This window comes from Mugil cephalus, chromosome 16, assembly GCF_022458985.1.
Source record: "Mugil cephalus isolate CIBA_MC_2020 chromosome 16, CIBA_Mcephalus_1.1, whole genome shotgun sequence".
Taxonomy (NCBI): domain Eukaryota; kingdom Metazoa; phylum Chordata; class Actinopteri; order Mugiliformes; family Mugilidae; genus Mugil; species Mugil cephalus.
In genome coordinates this window covers 8,133,259-8,157,644 of record NC_061785.1, presented here as the reverse complement: position 1 = coordinate 8,157,644, position 24,386 = coordinate 8,133,259, and the positions used below count along the sequence as shown (strand labels likewise).

Below are 24,386 nucleotides of genomic sequence, written 5' to 3'. Positions count from 1 at the left end.
CCTAAAAAAGCCCGAACATGGTCCAGTGGTCTATTTCTATCAGAACACACACACACACACGCGCACACACACGGGCAGGCGTACACCAAAATGAGGCTGAAGTTGGCAGGATGATGAAGAGATCCTGACGAGAGAGGAGAGGAGCTAGCTCCACTACTGCAGATGGTGAGATAGACTCGTACACCGCCTGCATTAACAGCCTATCACTGGAGCTCAACCACAGACAGAGGGAGGGAGGGAGGGAGGGAGCGAGGGAGAGAGAGAAAGAGAGGGAGGAAGAGAGGTGGTGACAAGTAAATATGGAAAGATATGAAGATAGAGAGAGCGAAAGGAGAGTGAGGAGAATGGGAAGGAGAACGCGAGCAAAGGGAAATGCTGAAAGTATCTCCAGAAGATGGATGGCAAGTAAGGGGGGGAGAAAAAAACAAAAAAAAACAAGATGGAGACAAAGATGAGAAAGATGTGAAGAGAGAGACAGGGAAAAGCTGGAGAGGGGAGGAGGGGGGAGGAGGTAGATGTTCAGAGAGCTTGTGGAAGAAGCGCCCGGGTCAGCTGATTCCTGGCGGCCAATCGGACGATGTTCTGAGCCTCGGCTTTCTTCTATCTGTCTTTTCATCACAATACAGGTGCACACACGCTAACACAAATAGGCACCGTGCATCAAAACCCAACTCAAGCTCTGTGACTCAGAGCAGCCTCTAGCATGAGCGCTCGCACACTCTCACACGCCTAACCCCCCCCACCCCACCCCACCCCCCACTCCATCCCAGCCTCTCTTCTCCTCTCTGGTGCTCAGCTGTCATGCATTATTAATCCCTTCCACTTTTCAACACACCAAAAAAAAAAAAAAAAGAAGGAAAAACTATCAACACACTCTGGACGAAGCACATAACACATTCCCGCTGCAACACGAGTACTAACGGCGGGAGAAAAACCCATGAGGCAACTTAGGCGCATCCACTTCAACGCGCATCCAAAAACTCGAGGCATGCGCGTGAAATCGTTAATACGCTTGAACCCCTAGAAACCCCCTGGAAGACTTCTCCCACGGCCCCTCCTCTGACGCAACGTGTGTGCAACCCGAGCCCATTGTTCCCCATCCACCTGTGTGTGTTTGCACGAGCGCATTCTGCGTTCCTCTCTACTTTTTTTTTTTTTTTTTTTTTTTTCATGTGTGCACTGCTTAAGGGCCAGGTCGGTTGCCAGGCAACACTAGGCAGCCTCGGCGGAGAAGCTGTAGATTCTCTTTAAACAAGACAAACGCACAACCGCACGCATTAAACCGAGTTTGGAGGCCAACGGGAGTGATCCGACTCGCCCAGACGAGCGAGCGTCGGCGCTGCGGTATATTGAGCATATAGTGTGATCTGACCTAGTTCTCATGCACTGATACTAAACTCCACTGCACAGCTCTGCATCCCAGATTTAGCACTGACATGCGGATGTGACAAGAGCAAGTGTAGTTCATCTGAATCACGCGCGCGCGCGCACACACACACACGCGCGCGCGCACGCACGCATAAACAGGGAGAGATTCAAAGGTGAAGTGTGAAAACAAGCCCCCATGACGAAGCTGTCACTCTGCAGCGCTATCCATCCAGCTCCCATATCCATTATTGATGCCTGAGGCTTAGCTCACAGCTCTCTGCCTTCTATTATTTATGTCTGAAACAGCTGGCGGTTTTATACACAGAGGGGCTTGTCTCTGTGGGAGCCTGCATGGGAGACAGAGAGATGGGAGAGGAGGCAAGCAGCCGCTCACTATCTCCATGGCAACTTGTATCACTGGGAGAAATAAAATAATAAAAAAAAATCTTTTTCAGTGCGGCAGGCGCACAGTTTTATAACGCAGAAGAAGAACTGCAGCACACACAGACGCCCACAAAGAGTCTGGCAACGTCTCCGTGGTGATCTGAACAATAGAGTCAGACACTCCTGTTGATAATGTATCCACTGACATTAGCATCCACTCTGCAGTTGCAGCCGCTATAAATATGCCTCAATAACAATTATGTGTTTGTATTGTCCCATTTGGATCAGTTTACTAAACGCATATTAGGCAGCATGCTATTACACCCTCCATTAGCACAAACATTTATTCTGCAGTGATTTAGTGGGATTGGCTCATCTTAGTTGAGTATTTGCAGGAGCAGAAATGTGCGTGTGTGCGCCTTCTATCACCTTACCAGAGGAAAAGTTCATTTTTAGGGAATCATGTTGTAAAAATGTGATTGCTGTTGATGCTTTTTTTTTTTCATCTCGTTAAGTGGTTTACAGCACTCATGAGTACAGATTTATATATGTGGTGCCACATTTCCTTCCAAACAAGTCATTATTGTCTACAAAACTGGAACAAACTTCCACGTTATATAAGAGTCGCTCTGACTGCTTTTAAATTCGGGTTAAAAACTTTGATGTGGGAACAGTGTGAGGGCCTGGGGATCTAAGCGGCTGACTCTGTAATTGTAACATCCAACGTCGGAGTTTCAGCCAGGGACCTTTTGGTACACATCATGCCTGATTTCTCTTTTTTTTTTTTTTCCCTACTCGGAACTAAAACGTCTATAAAAGTATTAAAAAACTTTTCGTCTCTCCTCTGACTGAATCTTATTATCCTCCTACTGCTTCGAGTTGATTGCTGATGTGTTATGTCTTCTAATTTTAATGCCCGAAAACGTGTGACATGAATAAACTCGCCGTGAACTGAGCGGAGTTTTTAAACAATCCCACTTTGGTCTGACATGTCTTGCGCTTCTCTGCTCCCTGATCAGTGGGATGTGCGCGTGATAATCCTCTTACTGAGTTCTAAAAGAAACTTATCAAAGCAAATTACCACTTTTTAATTACCTATTGTCACACCAAGGGATGATCTCAGTGCGGTGATTAGACATACAGTGCGTGTGCACGACGTCTGAGGAATTACACGTGAGGAGCGCATCTCAGTGAGACCACACATTGGCAATAGACAGACAAGCTGAGAGCGAGATTGAGATCCGACCTGCTGCGTGGAGCCCTGCTTCCTGTTGGTGGCCGTGGTGGTTGTGATGTCACTGATGGAGGGGGCGGAGTCCGAGCGGTTGCCCCCGGCCGCGGCGCTGGACTGCGGGGTGATGGAGGACGAGGGCATGTCGCCGACCAGGCGCGCGCTGCCCTCCACCTTGATGTGGGGGTGCCCCTCGGCGGCCATGTTGAGGATGCGGAGGCCGTTGTAGTAGAGGCCGGACAGCTGCCCCTGGAACATGTCGGCGCCTTGCTCGCCTCCGCCCACGCGCACCGTCGTCTGGCTGTTGAAGATGGTCAGCTGGCGACCTACACGGACACACACCCAACACGCAGAGGCGCACCCGGAACAAAAAAAAAAAAAAAAAAAAAAAGAAAGAAAGAAGGTGGACAGACACGCAAATACAGCCAAACACACACGCACACACATACCATCGGTCACATGTGTGCGTACGTACGCAAAACGAGAGTGTCTGAGTGTTACACAATCCACCACCCCCAAGCCATGGTGAGAGGATGGGACAGATTAAGCATGGCAGAGCAAAATCGAAGCCGTGGAGAACCGTGGAGAAGGCTGAGACTGAGAGAGATAAGAGCGGGAGACAGCGAAGAGGAGGAGGGATGAGGAGACTGAGAAGTCGAGGAGGAGGAGGAGGAGGATGAAGAGGCAGAGAACAGAAGGAGGAGGAAGAGTCGGCAGATGAGAGGAGTCAAAGGGGCCCTGAGAAGACGGGGCTGACAGATGGTTGCTATGGTGATGGCTGTGCGGCACGACATTGTATTTGAAGGAGCAACAGACAGGCAGACAGAGAGACAGAGATCTAGAGAACTGTTGTCACAGCCCTATGAAGCATGCACAGGTTATAAGCTCTAGCACTGCTCACTGTTAAAGGGACTAGAGGCTAATTTAAGGAGCTCTGCTGAAGTTTAGGAGGAAAACTTTTACTTATATAAATATATTTTTTTTTTCAAATAGAATTGCTCTATTAGTAATTGCAAATTTACATAATACTTACATGTCACAATACTTTGCATGTACTTTAATTTGATTACAAAATCTTTTTTTTTTCAACATATATTCTTTAGTAAATGCTTTATTGTTTACAATTTGATAACAGACAACATTATTTACCAGTCTTAATAAAGCATCTTTTATCAGTACTCCTCGTCTATCCTCTGATTTATTCACATTTAAATCTCTCAATCGTCCCTTTAACCTGATATTATCAGATACACACTAACAAGATACGTTCACAGGCACTACAGTTTACACAGTATTACACACTACAGCTGCCCAACTTTTAAATACTTAGTTATGGATTTAGATTTTTAGATGTTAGTTGATGGTGCACAATATAGTAGAGTCAACTGTCTTCAAATTGTATTTTTAAAGCTGAAAGTTTTAAGGAATTTTAATCAGGGTTTTTACCTTTGTCGAGTAGCCAATCGTCAACTACTCGACCGAGCCGATAGGGGATTCGCTGTCTGGCGATGGCCAGGCGCTCGCTATCAAAGTTGCCTTTAATTTAGAGATGAAAACACAGTAGTAATTACGCACATCCAAACGTGGTACAGGAGCTGGATACAAAAAGAACAGCAATGAAAAGAAAGTAATGGTCTGCTCATTGTTAGCATGTCACTGTGTTAAGGTGAGCTGGATATGCTAAAAAACAAAGGAGGAGGAGATGAATTCACTTGTGTTTCCAGTGAGCGGACTCTTACTCTCTGTTCATTGGGTTTAATTTAAAGAGACATTTCAGGAGTTAACATCTGCAAGAGCACAGGGAAATAATGTTACAGCTGCCACATACTGTCTATACGACTGACTGAGTTTAGAGTTACATACAGGAAGAACCCTCACACACACCTCACAACAACTAGCATTTAGCATTTTATCTATCAGCTGCCTAAAGCCTGGACCTCATTGTGTTAAAGACTGCTACCTAAGATTACCACTTTAAATATAAAAACAACAAATATGAAAACAGAGACTATATTCAACAAAATACACTTTTTTCTTTTTCTTATTTTTTCTCTCTAGTTAAACATTTATCTCCAAATATGACATGTTTTTAAATTATTATTTGACCAGAAATGCACCAACTGTTATTATTTTCTTTTATGGTGAGGAAAAACAACTGTATTGACTATTTTCATAAATTACCTTTAACACTATTTAACAGGCCTAACATAACATAGCTGACTAGTATATACAAACTGTTTCTAATGACTCTCATTTTATAGTTTAAAAAGTCACGTTTCATGTCAGATCACACAGAATTCATTTCAAACACAATAACATGAAAACAAAGCTTCAGTTATATTTCTCCACCTCGGAGTTTGAGTAGAAACATTGAAAGGAACAAGATGCGGCTCGTCAATCAGAAGGCGGGGTTGATTTGGACTAAGGTGCAGTTAGTTCTGCCCCGGGACCGGCAGTGCTGTGATGAGTCAGTTAGGTCAGGGCTTATGAGGGCGCGGCAGGGCCTACCTGAGGGGTAACGCTCTATGACCGGCAGGTCGTCCAGTTGGAGGGTCGCATTGCCACCACTGCGGGTGAACCGGATTATGTGGTACTTCCCGTCGTTGACAAACTTGGAGCTCTCCTCGATGTTGATATCATCAGTGCCAACATTAAACACTACCCTAATGTTGCCTTTGTCCTGAAGGAGGAGGAAGAGACGTATCAACACATGTTACCAGTTATAGTATATTTTTATAAAAAAAGGGCAAGGATATTGTTTGCTTAGTGTCTGTCAGGTTTATTGCACAATATGCTAGACAGTGGATGTGTGATTGTGAAGTTAACAGTTTACATTGTTACCTATACCGGTTGACAATCTGCACAATACTTTACATATAATTATACAGTATATTCCATATTTTCTATCCCACAGTCATATTTATATGTTTATTCATATTTATATTACATTTTACCTGTATATAATAGCACTGTATCACTTTCCAGTTGTGTTTTTATGTTTTTTTTTTTGGTTTTTTTTTGCATTGATGTTAAGTTTTATGGCCTTTGGTTATATATTGATCTTGCAGATTGTTTTTTTTTTTTTTTTTGCTTATTTTACCAGATTTTATTATTATTATTTTTTAATTATCTTCACCTATTTTCTCTTTACTTGTTGTTCTCAAGAGTGTTTTTTTTTTTTTTTTTTTTAATGTTAATGTGCAACTGAGCTACTGTGACCAAGCAATTTCCCTTGTGGATCAATAAAGTCCAACTCACATCCAGTTCCATTTCATTCGACTTCGATTTAGATCATAAATTTTCTTTTTACTACTGGTTCTTCTGTTTTTTTTTTTCTTTTCTTTTTTTTATTAACACTGTTTTTACTGTTTCCACTGAGCATCGCGCAGAGCTGACAACCAAATCTCAACGATGCAGAGATATTCTATTCCATTTACGCCACCATTTTAGTCTCATGACGGTGAGATAATGGTTCTGTCTAAATACAATGAGTTGCATGTAGTCAAACATATACCCAGTTTTAGTCTTGTACACTGTATCTAAAAATACAATTAAAAAAACATAAGTTATTGAACAAACCACACCTTTTAGCTTCACTCAAAGAGTTAATGGTTGATCAACTCTATGATACAAAACATACCACTGGTGGACTTAACAGATGCTTAGCAGATGTTGGATTATTTAGATTTCCCTCTCTGATGAAGTGTTCTTTACTACTAAATGAGAAACGTTAAATATACTGCGTATTGCTCAGTCTTTATGTGAACATATTCATCAATCACTGCAGAGATAAGTGTGACAACTAATTATGTCCATTTAGGCGACAGGGCCCTGCTCTAGTCAAGCATCTACTCCTGTGACGTATTTTCCAGTGATTGCCAATAATGCCCGTTACGACTGCAAACATGTTAAGCTTTAGGAGAGCTTTCTGGGAAGCGGCTGATTAATGAGACCATCCAATCATCCAGACAAATACAAATATGTGGCTCGGTGGAGCTCATTTCCTTTGTTGGTTTCAGTTTCCACATAATGAGCGAATAAGTAGCAACAACACTTAACAATCAGGAAGTGAAAGAAGTACTAATTAATTAATAAATCAATTAAATTAGCTACAACGTACACTACCAGTCGAAAGCTTGGACTTTTTGAATGGTAGTGTAAACAAGACACATTATTTTGCATGTTTTTTTTTTGCTTTTGGATGAAATATTTAATCTTTTTAATCACAGATAAAGAAACACTGCTCTCATCAAGAATAAATTACAGAGTAAGAACCATCTGTGCAGGTTCAGACGGGGTGTTTTGATGTGAGTAGTTATGATATTCACGCTGAATTCAACAGTTAAACGATTAAATTGCGCGAACACTGTTTGCACAGGATGAGTGAACCTCTAAGGACAAGTTAATCAAAAACCGTTGTTATTGGAATGGACCAACTGCAGCTCATGAAACTCTGCAAGTAAATAAAGGTTGAATAAAAGTAACAAATGAAGCACACACTTCAAGGAGGAATGCACGGCGTGTACTTACTATCTGCAGCTGAAGGTAGTCTCCCAGGCCAGATGCACTATCCACCCGGAGCAGAATCGCATTCTTCTGTTGGGTGCTGAACCCGAGGGCGAGCCGGTCCGCCCTGGTGCTGGGCCGTTCGTTAGGGGGCCACGTGTAAACCACCAATCCTCCATCGCGACCGAAGATGTAAGTGGTCCCAGCTGGTACGAGGAGATAAAAAAGTAGGTGTAATTGTGGACACGTCTGCATGTCACAGCAGTGCTGTCTACCATCAGATATTCTCGAGTGCAGATGTTTCTCTGACGATTTTGTTTTTTTCTTTTTTAATGTTTTATTCACAAAGACCACATTGTCTTTAAAATGTCACAGCTGACTGGCCCCTCCACATTCAGACTGTTTCGCTTCCAGGCTTGAAAAAAAAGAAAAAAGTAACACAGTGTTTCCCAGATTACGTATCAACATCACCGCAGAAGGCTGAATGTAATAACTGACTCACTCTGAAAACAACTCGTGTAATTGCTTGACTCACAGGTTTTCTACAAAGTCATTACGCATCTCGTTTCTAAGGTTGAAGAGGACTAGAATTTAGAGCTTGATGCTCGAGAATGTGGAGATTATTTTATTTAATGTTACAGAGACGCATCCGATTAGAAGACAAATTATTGAGAGGTTTAGTATTTTTTTTTTTTTTTTTGGTGCCATTTCAGAAGTTTATAGTGCCCTCCCGTGGTGGCTCTGATAAAATGCACACAAGGATGCAGTCATTAGGTTTTCCAGGTAAATCAAATAAAGAGGATGTATCATCTAGAAATCCACATCTAAAGCATTGCAGGCTACGTACAAGATACATTTCTAAAGTGATAAAAACTCTCTTCGGCACTCTGTTAAAAAAAAAAAAACCTGTTATCCAACTGTGTCTGAAAAACAAGGGAAAATAAAAGACTCACCATCATTGCACAGAGGCCCAGCATACGAAGTCATGCTGCAGTCGCAGGTGAAGCCCTCCCACTGCTGCAAACAGACTCCCTGGTTTGAGCAGGAGTCTTCTTGACAGGTAGTGCTGGGACCTGCAGTGACAGATGTGGTGGGGTGGAAGGATGCTATCGTTAGGGCGAGAAGAAATAGACACAGTCTTTTTATATATATATATATATATATATATATATATATATATTATTGTTTTTCTCTTGACATTATGACAGTGTGGAATAGTTATTTTAAGAGGACCATTTTGCAGTGTGAAAAGTCCAGGTTAACTGCTGTGCTGTAATGGTGTTATGATTAGTAGTATTAGTGAGACTAGAATATATTTGATAAGCTACCGGCCTTTACCAACAGAAGACGCTAAAGCTGAACCTAAAGAGGGATCTGTGCTACTAGATGAAAAGATTCAAATGTGGAGAGCATGCAGGTGGTGAAGCTAGATGAATGGGGAGAAGACAGGAGGAGTAGGAGGGGTTAAACATAAGAAGGCAGAGTTATGTTTAAAAGCCTTCGTCTCAATACTCTGTCTTTGGCAGTCTGTCACCATTCTCTCCCGGTCTCATGTTGAAATCGCACAGAGGGAGAATATCAAAGCTCTGAACTTAGCTCTCCTTCTTTGCACTCTCACGTGAGGCGCGGAGGAAAAGGGCGCAAAAAACGATTCGCAAGTGGAGTATTGAAGTTTAGGTTTGGAGTCAGTGGGGTTAGAGAGCATGCTGATGGGCAGCCCGGGTGGGTGGGGGGAGGTGTGGTGAACTAAAGACAGGCGTGGAAATGCCGATTACTGAGATGAAATCACTATGGTGGCTGGGAGAGGACGGGTCACCTCTGACCTCAACTCTGGATCACTGAGATCCGCACAACACTGGACATCACTGGGTAGTATCAACACACGCCTACACACACACACGCACTCGCGCACACATTTTCCCACCCTCACACACACGCTTGTCTCACGTGCTCACACAAAGCGATATACCTTGCAAGTCAGCTTTCATCAATGTAACTTTTGTCAGCCAAACAAAAAAGCAAACAAGCAAATTAAGTTAGATGGTTAGTCAATGCAAACAGATGCCAGTGAACTGCTGAAAGAGTGGAACAGAAAGAGAGAGAGACAGAAAACGAAATGTGCAGAGAGACGAGAAGAGTAGATGGGAAGAGAGAAGAGTAAATTTTTACATCCGACAGGCTAAGAGCTGTGTTAGTGGGTTATCCTAATAACAGAGAGCGTGAGGTAAAGAAAAAAACTGAAAAGAAAAGCAGTAGGGGCGCGGGCAGGGAGGGGTGGTGGTGGTGGTGGTGGTGGTGGTTGGTGTTTGGTGTGCGAGCAGATCCGCTGATGTGTTTGCACCTCACCTTCGCAACCTCTCTCCACTTGCCCTACGGTTGCCAAGGCATCGGCCAAAAGGTCCGGGAGCCGGCCGTTTAGATCGACTGTTGCCAGGCAACCCTGAAATCCCTCACGAGAGTGAACCAGCTTCGGCAGGTCGCGGTACATCTCTTTGGAAACGCCCCCGATGTACAGGTCACCTGTTGAGGAGCAGCACGGTGCATGACATCTCCACGAATCACTAGATCACGCGAGAGAATCATTTTTTATTTTTCTCTACGAATTCATCTCAATTAGGGAAAATGTGATATCGTCGCGTCCGTGAGCCGACATCCCTGGAAAAACGCAAATGCAGATATTCAGTTTTCAGTGATGATGAGAGTTTAACGAGAGTATAAAGCGCATTCTTCTCATGCCTTAAAGCAAGTAGCCACCATGAGGAGAGAGTTTTTGTGTAAAGACTGGATACGTCTGCAGGGAAACAGTCTGTCACATAACCACCTTATAAAGCAAAACTGGGATGTAATGTGTTATATTTTATGAGATTTAGAACCTCTAGTATGTGCTGCTTTTCATTCTTTTTCATTGGTGTCATTCTTAACATAGTAAATAAGTCTATTTCCCAAGAGTCAACCTTTTTAATTTCAGGACTAATGAGAGTCCCCCTCCCCCCTTCGCTGCATTTAAGCCCCTTTAAATAATGTATCACTCCTCGTGTTTTTCATACCCTTTAGGTCAAGGTTCTTGGCACCCATGGTGGTCTGCGTTGTGACTTTGGTGTCAATCTTGACTGTGTGAAGGTTGTTAGTGTCTCTGGATATGTGCACGTTGTGCCAGTGGTTGTCATTAAGAGGACTGTTAGAGTTGCCCTTGATCAGGTGTGCTCCGTTGCCCAGGTCAGAGATGTAATGAAGGTAGCTGGAAAAAAAAGGGGAACAGAAAAAAAGGGAGAGCAGAGGAGATTAAACAAGCCGGAAGAAAAAAGGAAAATTAATCGTACTTGTGATGAAGAACAACACAGGGTCATACACTTCGGGCCATTATTATCTGTCTCGGCGAAGCTTAATTACAAGAATAGAAAAAAAAAAAAGAAAGAATTGCCTGACTTTTTAAATAGCCCGTTTCATCCTTCAAGTCAAGAATTTCTTTTTTGTTCATCAAGGACAATCTCAACCGAACATTACCATTAAAACATAACAGAGCATATTCATCAATTTCACTTTCAACTTTCTTAAAGTTTTATTCTATTTAGTTTGAAGACACTGCGCCGTCTCTCGTAGTGTAACGTAAATATCACACGCTGGCTACTGTCCTGCTCACCCTTTAACCAGCTCCACCACTATGAAGTCGTTGCCGTCTCCGCTGTTGAAGAGAATGAGGCCGTCGGGGGACGTGGTCTTGAACTGCATGAAGAGATGCATGGAGTAGTAGGCCTGCAGCGTGGGCAGCGTGACGAAACTGGAGCGCGAGCGGAACGTGACGGGGTCCGCCACGATGCTCTTGTAACCGATAACGGCGTTGAGCTCGCAGTAGTCGATGTCGCCGTTCTTGCACAGGTCAATGTAGGGCATGCCGTTCAGCGTCAGGCCCTGGAGGTGGCCGATGAAGTTGGAAGGCACGGCGGGCATGAAGCGCTTCTCCGTCACAATGCCCGTCTCCACATTGTGGAACTCCAGCTGGGTGTGGTCACCAGCCATCTGACCTGGTGGCGGGGGTAAACTTCAGAGGTGAGGACTACGGAAAGTTGTGTTTTACTGTAAGTGGAACTCTTTTTTTTTTATCCGAATGTTAATCCTAATTTCTTTTTTTCAACACAATTACTGTAAATACTCCTGCAGAGATAATGACAGCTACAATGCAGAATGATTATTGTAACATACACACTCACAAATCAAACCCTTATTGTGTGTAAAAAAAAAAAAAAAAAAGTCATTCAAAAGCAGATTTTAAACAGATGGCTACACACCCACTCTGGGTAGAGGGTCATTTTGTGTGGAAAATGATAACTTAGGCTTCTGTGGTTACCTTCGACAGGCTGCAGGTCGTCCACGGTGAGTTTGAGGCTCTTGCCACGCCGGACTACCCTCACCGTGTGCCACTCATTATCATTGAGCCCGGACCCAGCAAAGATGGTCTCTGGGCCTTTACCTACACATAGCCCAGAGCACCATTAACATATTGCACAGAGAGTCGGAGAGAGACACAGAGAGAAATGTAGAGACAGAGACAGAAGAAGAGATCCAGAAGAAGAAGAAAAAGGAGAAGCAGAGAGCCAGGCAGGTAAAGTAAAAAAAAATAAATAAATAAATGGAAGCTAGTAGCAGCAGGGGGGTAGGGGGGGGGCATACATAACCTGGGGAGACAAACACCTCAGTATCGTCAACACACTCTCTCCCACACAGATAGACAGACAGGTATCGTTGCCGATGTACCAGAGAGACATGTGATGTGACAAAGAGAGACAGAGACATTAACATAAATGGATGCTATGGGTGCCTAAGATGGAGACTGTGAGTCACAACAGGCCCACGCTGAGACAATCCATCTGTGGACGTATCGCGCCACGATGACCACCAACAACTCGCGCAGGCACAGAAAGTCTGCACTGTCTGTGCCCCCACCGCCTCCTCGCCTCCACGCATACAACATATATCAGTTTGCGTGCCAGAACGCAGGAGCGTTTTTTTTTTTTTTTCATTTCCAACTAGAGTGCAGTGCCGCGGCGAGCCTCACGGTGGCACTAGATGCACGGCGGAGCGCCGCGGCGCTCTCCAAGGTGCTGATGTGCAGCAGAATGAAAGAAGCTGAGCTGTCCTCTCATGATGTCTCTCTCTCTGCCCATCTACCAGCTCATATCTTCACATAGTTGACTGCACACATTTGACAGGCTGACTGTTCCCAAAACCTCAGTGTCCCCTCGCTCCTACTCTTTACAAGCGCCCCCACCAACCTTGAACACAACACCCACCACCCCCAAAGCGCACGCTCCTTCTCCGAGCCCTTTTCGGTTCGAGGAGAGTGACTGAGTCCGCTCACGGTGACCTATAGGAGGTAATGACGGGGGAGGTGAGAAGCAAACTGACCCGAACGGATTCCGCTGCAGAAAATGTCAAGCATGCCCACATCTATCATGGAACCACGCAGGCAGACACGCACACACGCAGAGGGAGACACACAAAGGTAAAGAGGTAAAGAAAGACCGAGGTATGCGGGCGAGCCGGGCGAACGTAAATGAAGAAATTCGAGTCAAGTCAATCAAAATGGATACGGCAGAGTGAAGTGTGTGTGTGTGTGTGTGTGTGTGTGTGAGAGTTTGCAGAGCTAAAAGAGTGTGTTGTGCAGCCGGAGAGGACACAGGGTTCCCCTGAGGAGACTCAGCTGTGCTCTGGGCATGAGCATCTCATCCTGTTACCATGGATCACTGCCTAGCACCGAGTGAGGGAGTGAATATGTGTGTGTGTGTGTGTGTGTGTGCGAGTCGATGAGAGTTGTGTGTTTTTCACATGTAACCGAACACTGGCAGAACGAGCGGACTGATGTGAGAGCGAGGCAGTGATCTGTGTCAACCTGGGAAGAGGGAGAGGCACAAACACTTATGCACCCATTTTGGGTCAGCGTTAAAAGAGCATCCAACACGGTGAGTTAATTCAACTAGCGACTAGCGCGGCGGTCAGCAGACAATCTTTAACCTCCGCGGGGTTAAAGCAGGAGACGCAACCGGGAAAAAGAAAGACAGGAGAGGCTGTTTGTTAGCAGTGGAAATACGATTCAGAGCCGAATGACAAGAGCTACTGCAGATTATAAAAGCAGGATAATGAAAACAAAATGACAAAAAAAAGCGTTTCGTATTTCATTAGCTCCAAATAACAAATGGCTTTTCTGAAGGATAAGCCTCAAATCTCTCCCATGCCGAGGCTTTTATTTAACTGCTGAGTGGACTGTTTTGGTGGCGCCGGGGTTGTTAAATAATTTTTTTCCCCCCCCTCCCCTCTGAATATCATATGTATAATTTATTGTATGCACACAGTGTGCCAGAAAAGTGGCTGCCTACTGAAATGTTCATTGAGACAACCGGTCTAAAATTGGCCAGCAGACATGCGGGATAGCAACAGTGCTGTGTGGCTAGTTGGGTTTCTATGGCAACTGCAGTCGTCCATTTCACCACCTCTTTGCCGTCACACAGCATTCGCCTCTCTCTCTCTCTCCCTCTCTCGCTCACTCTCTTGCTTTTTTTTTTTTTTTTTTTTTTTCTTCTGTGGTCGTGACAGAGAAACTCCACGTGAGGGAATTAAACTTCATCAGGGATTCGGTTCAACTCGCAGCAGCATTCACCCCCACATAGGAAAACACACCCAGAAAACACACAGACGCAGATGGGCAACGAAAACAATACAAAATGCCCAGACACAAGCACACACACACACACCAAATTCAGTAAATGACACAAAAAAAATCCCTCATGTGCAGTTTATGGCGAAACAACAAGCAATGAGTAAAAGAAAAGAACCCAACACACATTAAGATGAAGGTATGACCGAAAGAAACGGAGGGAAATACATGTTTTTTTCTCCAGCATGAAGGAGAAGTAATTAGCCTGCAGCTCCGAGTTACATTCATCCACCAGCCACCGCTCTCTTTCAGCTTAATTTTGCCTCAAACAACTCTTCCTCACCTCCTCCTTGTCTGCTCTCCTCCTTTTAACGCCCACCCTTCTCCTCACTTCCACCTACTGCTCTTTGCTAAAATGGCCGTCCTGGTGGAAAACCCTGGCCCTCAGCAAAAATCACACCTCTCCTGCAGTGCAGCTGAACATGCAAACACACATATGTGAGGCCTGCCCCGCCGACACACACATATCTGCACACGGACGCGTGGTACGAAGACGTGTTGTGCGAGAGATTACGATCCGATGGACTGATGGGACGAAAAAGGGCGAAGAACAGTCAGACAGAGAAATTAAAAGCACACACGCACACTACAGCGCGCACACAAACACACACGCTCTGAGGAGGAAGAGGACGGGGAGGAGTTAGGTGAGATGGAGGATCACTTACTGGCTGTACAGTTTATCCTGATACAGTCTGGAGGGAAAGCAGAGCAGAGGGTTAATGCTGCACACATACACATATTCCCCACGTCCTGGGGACGCGCACATCGACACACCTTGTACACATATACAAAAACACACACGCTGCTGAGAAAACACACACCCTCCTCCGTCACATCGCGAGATGGGGCATGTATTTTCTCACGGCAGCGTGCAGCAAATGCAATTTGTGTGACTTTTACACGATAAAGCGTAACGTTTGGATCGAGGCTGGTGGTTTTTTTTTTACTTTGAACGTGTCCAGAAGAGCGTCTGTGTCACAGTCCGAGCGCTGCGATCACTGGCTGCTCTGGCCTGAGCGACACTTTCAGTCGCCAATCGAAAGCGCCGGCCGACTGAGTTGGGTCATGTGTTTCAGTTTGTCTAATGACACGGAACACGTCCCCATAATTTCTGTCGCCCATCCAGAGCACAAATCCCCACAAATGGGTGGAAGATTCAGCCCCTGTAGTTATTAATTATTTTGTCTGTTAACCTACGATGCCTTGGTGTGTCGTGTGGCGTCAACCGCAGAAAAGACGTGGCTGCAGACAACCAGAGACCAACACATGCACCCCTCTGTAAAGATGTGTGTGTGTTAATGTGTGCGTGTGCTGTGAAAGAGTGAGGAAAATGTGTTTAGAAGATCAACTGTGGCAGGGAAATGTACAAAATGTGCTTTTTCCTGAGTCGTTTGTCCGTCCAATTTGTGAGGCATTGTGTAGCTTGTCGGAGATTTTCGGGGATGCACAGGTCTACTGGCAGTGAGCAGAGAATGCAGCTTGAGGCTTGACCCTCTGTTCAACACGAGAAAAATAACCTTGAGCCGTATACCTGGGTTTGTGAGTGCTCGTAGATAAACTATACATGCATCTGCCAAAGGCTGTGAAACCCAAGTCTTGAATTCTGCAAAATTATCTGGCAGATTCCTACAATTACTGAGCATAATTAATCAACATTTTAACATTTGCCAAGAGGCCTGTGTCAGCTGCATTCCCATGACATGTAATTAAAATAATCTTTGAGGTTCTGCGTGTTCGTGTGCACGTGTCTACCTAGGTTGACAGTGAGTCGGACGCGGCCTCCATCCAGCTCCAGACGAAGGGTGTCTGCGGAGTTGCGGGATGTGGTTGCCATGAGAACGCCGTAGGCCCGCTGGGAGCGAAAGCGCAACGAGACGTCCTCCGCCTCGGTGTGCATCGCCACAGGCAGCTGCACCTTCATAAACTTGCTGCCGTCGTACGACAGGATAGTCGCATCTGCACACAATGCGACGATAGAGAGGCAGACGAGGAGCGAGGGAGGACGGGAGGAAGGGAGGACGTGAAAGACGGGGAAGAAAAAAAAACATATAGAAAACACATCAGGTGGGAGAAGACAAAGGCTTTAAACGCAACAAAATATGTTGCTGCGTGGATGCGCTCCCTTGTTCCCGCACCCGGCGACGTGTTGAAACTCGAAACCTCCTTCCTGTAAAATTATCCCATCACTTTCACTCTTAATTCATCATCGCTCCTGCCGCCTTGCAGAGGAGGGTGTAAAAATAGCTGCAGCTGTTTGGCTGTCCCTATTATCTGGTTAAATCAGAATGCATGGTGGTGAGTGTGTTAGCCACCGTCGCTGACATCCTAGACCCTGGAGTCATAATGTAACAAGCTCAGGTGATCCCTCTTTAATGTCTTTTGCATACTCATTTACATATTCATAATCTTCTCTCCCCGCTACCTGCTGGGGCCAATCCCCGACCGCTAAACTGTTTACCTCCGAGGACCCTGTTTTTTATTGGCCAATTACATACACAGATAAACACTCTCCATGCCTCTGCGTCTTCATCTCTCTTCCCCCTTTTCCCTTCTTCCTGCACCTCTCCACTCCATTCTTTCATTCTCGCTTTCTTTCCCCATCCCTCTCCCTGTTTCTGTGGGAGACGGTTGAAGCCGAGGCAAAAAAAAAAAAAACAAGAGAACAGGAAGAGAGGAAGGCGTCATGAATACTGATGAGCCGAGAATGAGGCAAAGAGAGAGATAGTGTGTGTGCGTGTGTGTGTGTGTGTGTGCATGTCAGAATAAGTGAGTGAATTTAAGTGTGAACAGAGGAGGGTTTAGTAAAGTGAGAGCAGAGGGTGGTGGTGGTGGTGGTGGTGGTGGAGGCGGTGGTGGGGTGGGGGAGAAAATAAGGACAGAGCAAGAAACAGAGAAAGGGAGGGAGGGAGGGAAAGCTCTTGGCTAAAATGCAAATGAACCCTCATTAACTTAAGGAAAAAAGAAGGTGGTTGGCCTGTTATATCACAGATAACTTAAGCAACAGCGGCACATACGCCACCCATGCGCATACACGTGCGCACATTTCCGATAAGGCAGACAGCTGACTGAATTCTCCTCACCGCGCCACCTGACTCACTACCAGACGAGCAGAGTTGGTGAGGAGGAAAAATAGAAGCCCATTTATGGCAGGAAGTCAAAAAAACAACAACAACAAAAAAAAAACGACAGTAAAATGCACACTGCCTGTGTCGCATACTGTTGCATTATTTGACGCCTGTAGCATGCACCCGATAAACCATACATAGAGGTAAAGGATGAGACTATGTATATTTATAAGCTCAAACCAAGTTCCCTGCAAATATTTTACAAACAATGTGAGGATGCATTTAATGCAGCTAAATCAATATCCGCTGTCACCTTTCGCAAAGGTTCTTGCATGATGAACATCCAACGAGACCCTAAAATATTTACGACCTCAGCTTTCAGAAACCAAAAATGAGTTGAGGATGGGTGAAGGAATGGGTCTGTTATGATGCTTTGAAGATTAAATGATGACAAAGGGGACGGGTTTTAGGATTACATAAAGGTAGATAATGACCCCCACTAGGATACTTTTTTTTTTTGTCTTTTTCCTTTTTTTTTTCTTGTATCTGTTGCCTTATCTTATCTTGTAAATGTTCATACTTGTATATCATCTCCTCCTGTGTGGAGAATCTTGCTAAGCTTGCCATGTACCAACCCTTTTGAAAAACACAATAAAAACTTGAATTCAAAAAAGAAAAAAAAAATAGTTTTTAAGATTAATCTAACTCATTCTAACGGGTGACTTTCACTACATTATATTTATCAATTACTATACTCGATATTAAAAAAATAACAGTGTGGCGACCATCTTTGTTCATTAAATAAGAGAGAGAGGGGGGGGGCGGGAAACAAAGGAGAGAGTGAGAGAATGAGGGAGGGATAAAAAGGGAGGGAGAAACCGCAGGTAGAAGGCATAAACACGGCCAATCACTCTCTCCATCTGCTTCTCCATCTGTGCTTCCTTTAATCCACTGAACCACCAGTTAGTGACCCCTCAGTGCACACACAGAGAGGGATGAAGAAAGATATAGGCAGAGCTGGGAAGAAGAAGAAGAAGAAGACGAAGCAAGAAGGAGGGAGGGAGGGATGGAGGGCGCATTGCTATGATAAACATACACTGCGGATGTTTGTCCTCTGAAATAAAACATTTTCATATCGACGCCTTTCAGGAAGCGCATGTGCGTCTGCGCGTGTATATCTCCTGTTAGATGATACGTAGTACAATCATCGCTTGAGACGCATCAGCGGCTGTGGCACAAACAACATTTCTTCTCTTCTTCTTGTCTGACTCCATCTCTCTCCTTTCAGCAGGCCTGTATCAGTCCCTCTGCCAATCTTCCCCGGGTTTCCATTTCTCTCTCAGCCTGAATTCATACCTTTTCTCATAACTCTCTCTCTCTCTCTCTTTCTCTCTGTCAGATTTTCTACTCCCTTGTCCCATTCCTCCTCATCTCCTCACCTGCTGTCACATGGCTGTTCCGGCCCGCTGACTCCACCTTCCTCAGTCACAGCTCCTGCTCCCCGCTTTCTGCACATTTCCTCCGCCATCGATTCCCAGTCACTACATCCATAGCAGTCCAATAGTCCTGTCTGCAGCTCTTGCTTCCACCCACCTCTTCTCCTCTCCTCTCCTTCCTTCCTTCCCTGCCTCCATTTTACTACTCTCCCTCTGACACAGAAAAATGTGTAATTCCAAATAAAAATAGATGCGGCCAAAGATAGAAAACTTGCACTGTTATTATTTTTGTTGTTGAGCCGGCTGGCTCATTTTTCCCCCCTCTTGCCCTTATTTTCATTTTCTTGCGGTCCCCCTTTTCATTTGCAGCTTCCCACCCTGCGTCACCGGGGATGTAGTGGACGGTAAACCCATCTGTTTTATTTGAATAATACTTTAGTCACATTTTTTTATCTACCATAAATTTTATGAGGCTAGCTTTTTTTTTTTTTAGCGCACGGGACTATCAAACTGATGTAATCTGTTAGGATGGGACTTTTAAAGGAAGAAAAGTACATCTCAAAGGTGTAATGAATAAAGAATTTATGGCCCAATATAAGCGATGATGCATTTTCAGTCTGATTCTAAGATTTCAGCCTTTCCACTCGACACCATCTGTCCTCTGTCACTCAACCTGTGGGCATCACTCATTGTTCTCAAGCCAACAAAACTGTATGAGTGTTGACGTGTTATTATTATTTTTGTGTTTATCGACTGTAATCAGCCAGCTTACTCATCTCTATACGTTTTTTGTTTTTTTTACAGTTGGAGCGTAAGTCTCGTCATCCTCACCTCCTCCCTCCAGCTACGTTGTTATTCTCACCTCTCTCACAGGAGCGTCCCAGGTAACCCGTCCCGGAGCAGTCACAGACGTAGCGGTTCCAGCCCTCCCTGCAGATACCGTTGTGCTGGCAGGGGTTGGACAGGCACTGTTTCGGTGGCTCTCTGGAACACGAGGGCTTCACCCCCACCGCTCTCTGGGCTTCAGCCAGTCGCCGGATGTCTTTGCTCTGACCGTCCACGAACAGGTCTCTGATGCAGCCCACGTAGCCGTAGTTCAGCAGAGCCGTCCACACCTGAAGGAGACGTCACCGGGGTTGGAAAAAATGATTGCGAGATATTTGTCAGAACGCTGGAGAGTTTGCAGTTAAAATAAATAAAAACACAAATGGTGATGTGAAGATTGCTCAGCACGGGAATCGCTCGCAATTTGTCATAATTTTGTTGTGACATTATGTTCTAAAAATATATTGAACCAATTAAAATAATATTTGAAAATAAACATAAATCTAAAACATAATGCATTGAAAATAATTAACTAATAATAATTAAATTAATATTGTAAATAAATATATAAATTATAAAAATAAATATTTTATTCCCATTAATTTCTTTAAGAGTTAAATGAAAAAAAGTCTGTGATTGACTAACTGATTGACTAATAAAATAAAATAAAATAAAATAAAATAAATAGCTGGGAAAGGCCTGAGGCCCTAATATGATTACAACAATAATAATAATAATAGTAATAATATCATTTAATAATAATTTAAATCTAAAATGGCCAAGAAAACTGTTTTCTAGAGCCAAGGGTGACGTCATTAAATTAATCTTTTGTTGCTGGACTGTCTGATGTACAGTTATGACAGAGAAGGAAGGCTAAAGGCGTCAAATGTTCTGTTCTGCAATGATTAACTGATCATGACTGGTAATTTTGAGTCATTTAATGAGCCCACTGATTGTGAGTAGCTCTAACATGAATCACGCTATATGTGTTGCCGCGGACGCACGGACCTCCGTCGGGAAGATGAGTCCGGCGCGGTCCTCAGGCAGCCCCCCGAGATACAAGGTGTCATCCAGGTCGAGGATCTCGCTGTCTCCCGGGGCCGTGTACGCCGTTCTCACGCTGTTCACCGAGATGGTCCCTGAATCCGCCACGAAAAACAACTTCAGTAATCATTTTGACCTTCGCTGTGAACATCCTCATCGCAATCATCATCACCACGGCCGCCATTATGACTGCCATCATCACCATCTTTATCATCATCATTCTTGCCCGTCTCTTTCTACTCCTCCTCATCATCATCATCACCATCATCATCACCGCCGCCGCCACCACCACACTACTTGGCTATAATCAGAAACAATTGAAATCCAAATACTACAGAGGCCTTAGTCATCAAGTTCCGCTTTTAAGTCAGTGCAAGTTTAAAAGTGCTATGTTGAACTTTTCGTCACCAATAAATCATTAATGCGTTTATTTTAAGCCGTACAGTCACAAACAAACAGGACCCCCACGGTGGAGAGAGGCCACTTAGGCTGTAATTACCACACACTTGCAAACAGTAACTATATACTGGTACCTGATAAACATTAAAGACACTGTGTATGAATACATCTACCAACACTAACAACAAAAGCAGCAGGATGAAAAGTAGCAGCTCTAATTGTACACTAGTATTAATTATAATTATACCAGCACGATACAATGATCCTTATTGTATGTGTGAAAATTAACCAAGAAAAGCCTTAATGTGTGATTCAGTAAACGCAGTTTGAGTGAAATACAAACAGGAGGCAGACGGCAGTCACTCCTATTCACCATCCTCCACCTCCTTCGTCAGAGTTAGGAGAGCTGCGGGTACCTGAGCGTCCGTCTCTCTGGAAGTCGACGTGGTACCACTCCCCGTCGTTCACCTTCTTGTCGATGGCCTTGGTCTTGGTGGTTCCTGAACCCATGTCCAGCAGCAGGTACAGGTGTCCGTCCAGCATCTCGATGGCAAAAAAATCCACCTGTGTGTCAAACAGACTCAGCGTCAGCATCCTGCTCCAAGCACCAACACCGGTGACGGCGGTCAATCGATTAAAAAGCAAAATTAAAGCTGTAAGTTTAAGCTAACTGCAGATTTATTTTTTAAGAATCTATGGAGATCTGACAAAAACTGCTCTTGAATTCAGGTACAATTAATTAGTAGCAGGTGTAGGCAGAAGATCTGCTCGGGCTACCAGGGGCATCATCTGGAAGTGCCAGGTGATGCCACGTAGTCGTTAGTGACGGTGAGGTTTATAATTGGTTGCACAAGAAGTGGAAGAGCGGTTGGCAATCAGGTTTCGTTGAAGCAGAGCAACTTAGTGGTTTTGTTCCTTTTATTCTTTGGATAAATTGATAAAATGTGTATTATTATTTCATATTTTTAAAGATGAACCTTTTCGTGCCTACTAGGATTGAACTCGAACTGTTTTGTCATTTTATTCCTTTATTTTTTTCATGAATAATGTGCTGTCATTGTATTTTTTTGTCTTTCGTGGAAGATTAAAAATTATAAATAAAAAAATTTAGCGAGCTTTAGCGAACATATTGTGAAAAATAAATTAAACTCGTGTTGTCTAACCGCGAGCTGATCTCGCAGCTCGAGCTGAACGTACAGACCAAACATATAGTTGACGTCATCTAGAAATCTAAGCAGATCTTGTACCTACACCGGTAAGATCAAATGATTGTGAGACATCTTGAATTTTAGAAATTCTGTTGAACTGATGTGGAAATCCCTTTTCATCTAATACCACCACTATACAAAAATAACACCACATACATTGAAAAACAAGACCATTACCCTCTCTACTTTGTGTTTATTACTAATAAGACCACGCAGTCTAACCCAAATGAACATCGTACTAGATTGAAGACATCTTATGTAGCTCATCAGTTCTTCTAGCAGACTGCGGAGTATTTGCACATAACGGTTAATTCTGCACCTTCATGGTAGGGGGTGTGCGTGGGTCCTTGCGTTGCTGCTGTCGTGGTTTGCCGTGGCTGAATAGCATCAGCCCGTTGGGCTCCGTGGTCCTGAAGTCAAACGAGATGGATCCTGCCTTCTTCGCTGTCCACTTGCTCAGTGCCACAAAAGACTCTGGGGTGTCAAAGGTCACGGGGTCCAGCGTCGCCACGCTCTCGCACTTAAAGGACACCACCCCACTTACCTGGAACAGATGCAGGAAGAAAACATTTTTTTTTTTTTTTTTAGATGTTCTAGCATTTAAAATTGCTGCAGCGAATACCACAGACTAAAATGGCTCCTTTGTAGTCTGGGACTGAAATAAAGCCAGCTCCCAGCTGTGAACTTACTAAAAGACAAAAGCTTGTGGCTACCTCTCAAAGATATAATCCCATTTACTTAAAATCCCTACAGTCTACGACTCGCAGGGCCAGGCAGGAGGTTGTGATAATAGAAACTGTGTCTGTGTTTGGTGTTTAAGAGGATAATGCGTTGTCTGGCTCAAGTTGTGCATGCTGTTGAAAGTGCATACCTTCATCTTTGGGTCTCCCTGTTTAGCCAGTCTAGACAGCTCCAACCGCACGTCATTGTTCTTGTACACGACCTTAAGGGGAGAGGATCGAGGAGAAAAGAACGCAACTTGAATTCACTTTTATAGAAATGAAAGCCTTATTCGTCACTTTTGGCCTGCAGACACACCTCTCCTTGTTTCCCTATAATAAGCAAACACAGCACACACACAGGACAAAAAAAAAACAAAAAAAAAACGCATAACCTTTCCATGGGTAATGTTGGAAGAGATGAAGTGGGGACCGGGGATTTTAAATATGGCCAGACATCCATAAATCTTTCAAGCCGGGAAACTTTTTTAAATTCACACGTTCTGGCATTTCTAATATGAAAGCAGCAACCTTAAGCCCAGCGAGCCACTCCAGCCTTTTGAAAAACTGGCATTTGTCCCCAACACTTGCATGATCGCTTTCACACTCTCTATCTCCCTTGCTTCAGTGTTTCTCTCTTTCCTTTTCCCTGACACAGTCCGCTCTCTGACTGAGCGGCGAGTGTAAAGAGTGTGTTTGTGCTGAGCATTTTGATGTCGAGAGAGAGAGACAAGCGCACACAGGCTCCGCTTTATGAATCCAGACCTCCTACCTATGACCTGTGAACGAACAAAGTTTTCCTCCGGGGTGGCTTTTCACCTCTGCTTTACATTTTTTTGTATATGTGCTTTTGGGTCTGCATGTGTGTGTGCGTGTGTGTGGGGCAGGGACAGCGGCTCTCGGAGATAATAGGTACTGCAAGCGCATTGTGCGCCGGAGCCCACGCCACGTCAAAAGCACAATATTGTTACAGCTACGATTGTTCATGTGTGTGATTCACTGCATACGTCTTAATTTGCGCACACGGATTATCATATCATCGTATTAAATATGTAAATGTGCCAGTGGAGGGTTCGCATTGACAGCGGCAGCCAGTCTTAATGAAGTAACACAGAGTGCATTCAGCGCCGATACAGATAGCTCTCTGTTTGGCACGTCATCTGTCGGCTTGTTTGGTTGTTTGTTTATGCCTCTGTGCGTGAATCCGTGCGAACGAAAAGGAGACTCAGACAGGGTGTGTGTTAGATGGGTGTTTAGGGTACATTTGTAAGTCGCTCCGTCGTGTCAAATGCAGTGTCCATATGTGTTTCATGTGTACACTGGCAACGTTAGTTCATTTTAGCCCACGCATGTGCATGCACACATTTGCGCAAACAAGCATGCGTATTAGCGTGGCGTGCAAGTTTTTGCTGCTGCAGTGTTGTGGCCCATTTCGAGCCCAGCGCATGGATGGAGCATCTCTGTGGCGTAGCTAATTAGCATGTTAGTGCTT

At 44.4% G+C, this 24,386-nt stretch overlaps 1 protein-coding gene across 16 annotated transcripts in view; it reads right to left on the bottom strand.

Moving 5' to 3' along the window:
• nrxn1a (neurexin 1a) overlaps positions 1–24,386 on the bottom strand; it is a 55,167-nt gene that overhangs the window by 6,000 nt on the left and 24,781 nt on the right. For 8 of the 16 annotated variants that reach the window (XM_047608859.1, XM_047608861.1, XM_047608858.1 and 5 more), the window contains 16 exons: positions 23,047–23,118; positions 22,495–22,719; positions 21,384–21,531; positions 20,533–20,663; positions 19,562–19,814; positions 15,951–16,154; positions 14,864–14,890; positions 11,835–11,957; positions 11,130–11,511; positions 10,537–10,727; positions 9,836–10,009; positions 8,443–8,562; positions 7,514–7,695; positions 5,492–5,663; positions 4,430–4,519; positions 2,999–3,309 (listed from right to left, as the gene is read on the bottom strand). In XM_047608859.1, coding sequence (XP_047464815.1) covers positions 2,999–3,309; positions 4,430–4,519; positions 5,492–5,663; positions 7,514–7,695; positions 8,443–8,562; positions 9,836–10,009; positions 10,537–10,727; positions 11,130–11,511; positions 11,835–11,957; positions 14,864–14,890; positions 15,951–16,154; positions 19,562–19,814; positions 20,533–20,663; positions 21,384–21,531; positions 22,495–22,719; positions 23,047–23,118 — 2,805 coding nt within the window. The remainder of the gene's footprint in view (positions 1–2,998; positions 3,310–4,429; positions 4,520–5,491; positions 5,664–7,513; positions 7,696–8,442; positions 8,563–9,835; positions 10,010–10,536; positions 10,728–11,129; positions 11,512–11,834; positions 11,958–14,863; positions 14,891–15,950; positions 16,155–19,561; positions 19,815–20,532; positions 20,664–21,383; positions 21,532–22,494; positions 22,720–23,046; positions 23,119–24,386) is intronic. The other 8 variants (XM_047608868.1, XM_047608874.1, XM_047608870.1 and 5 more) reach the window with 3 other exon arrangements.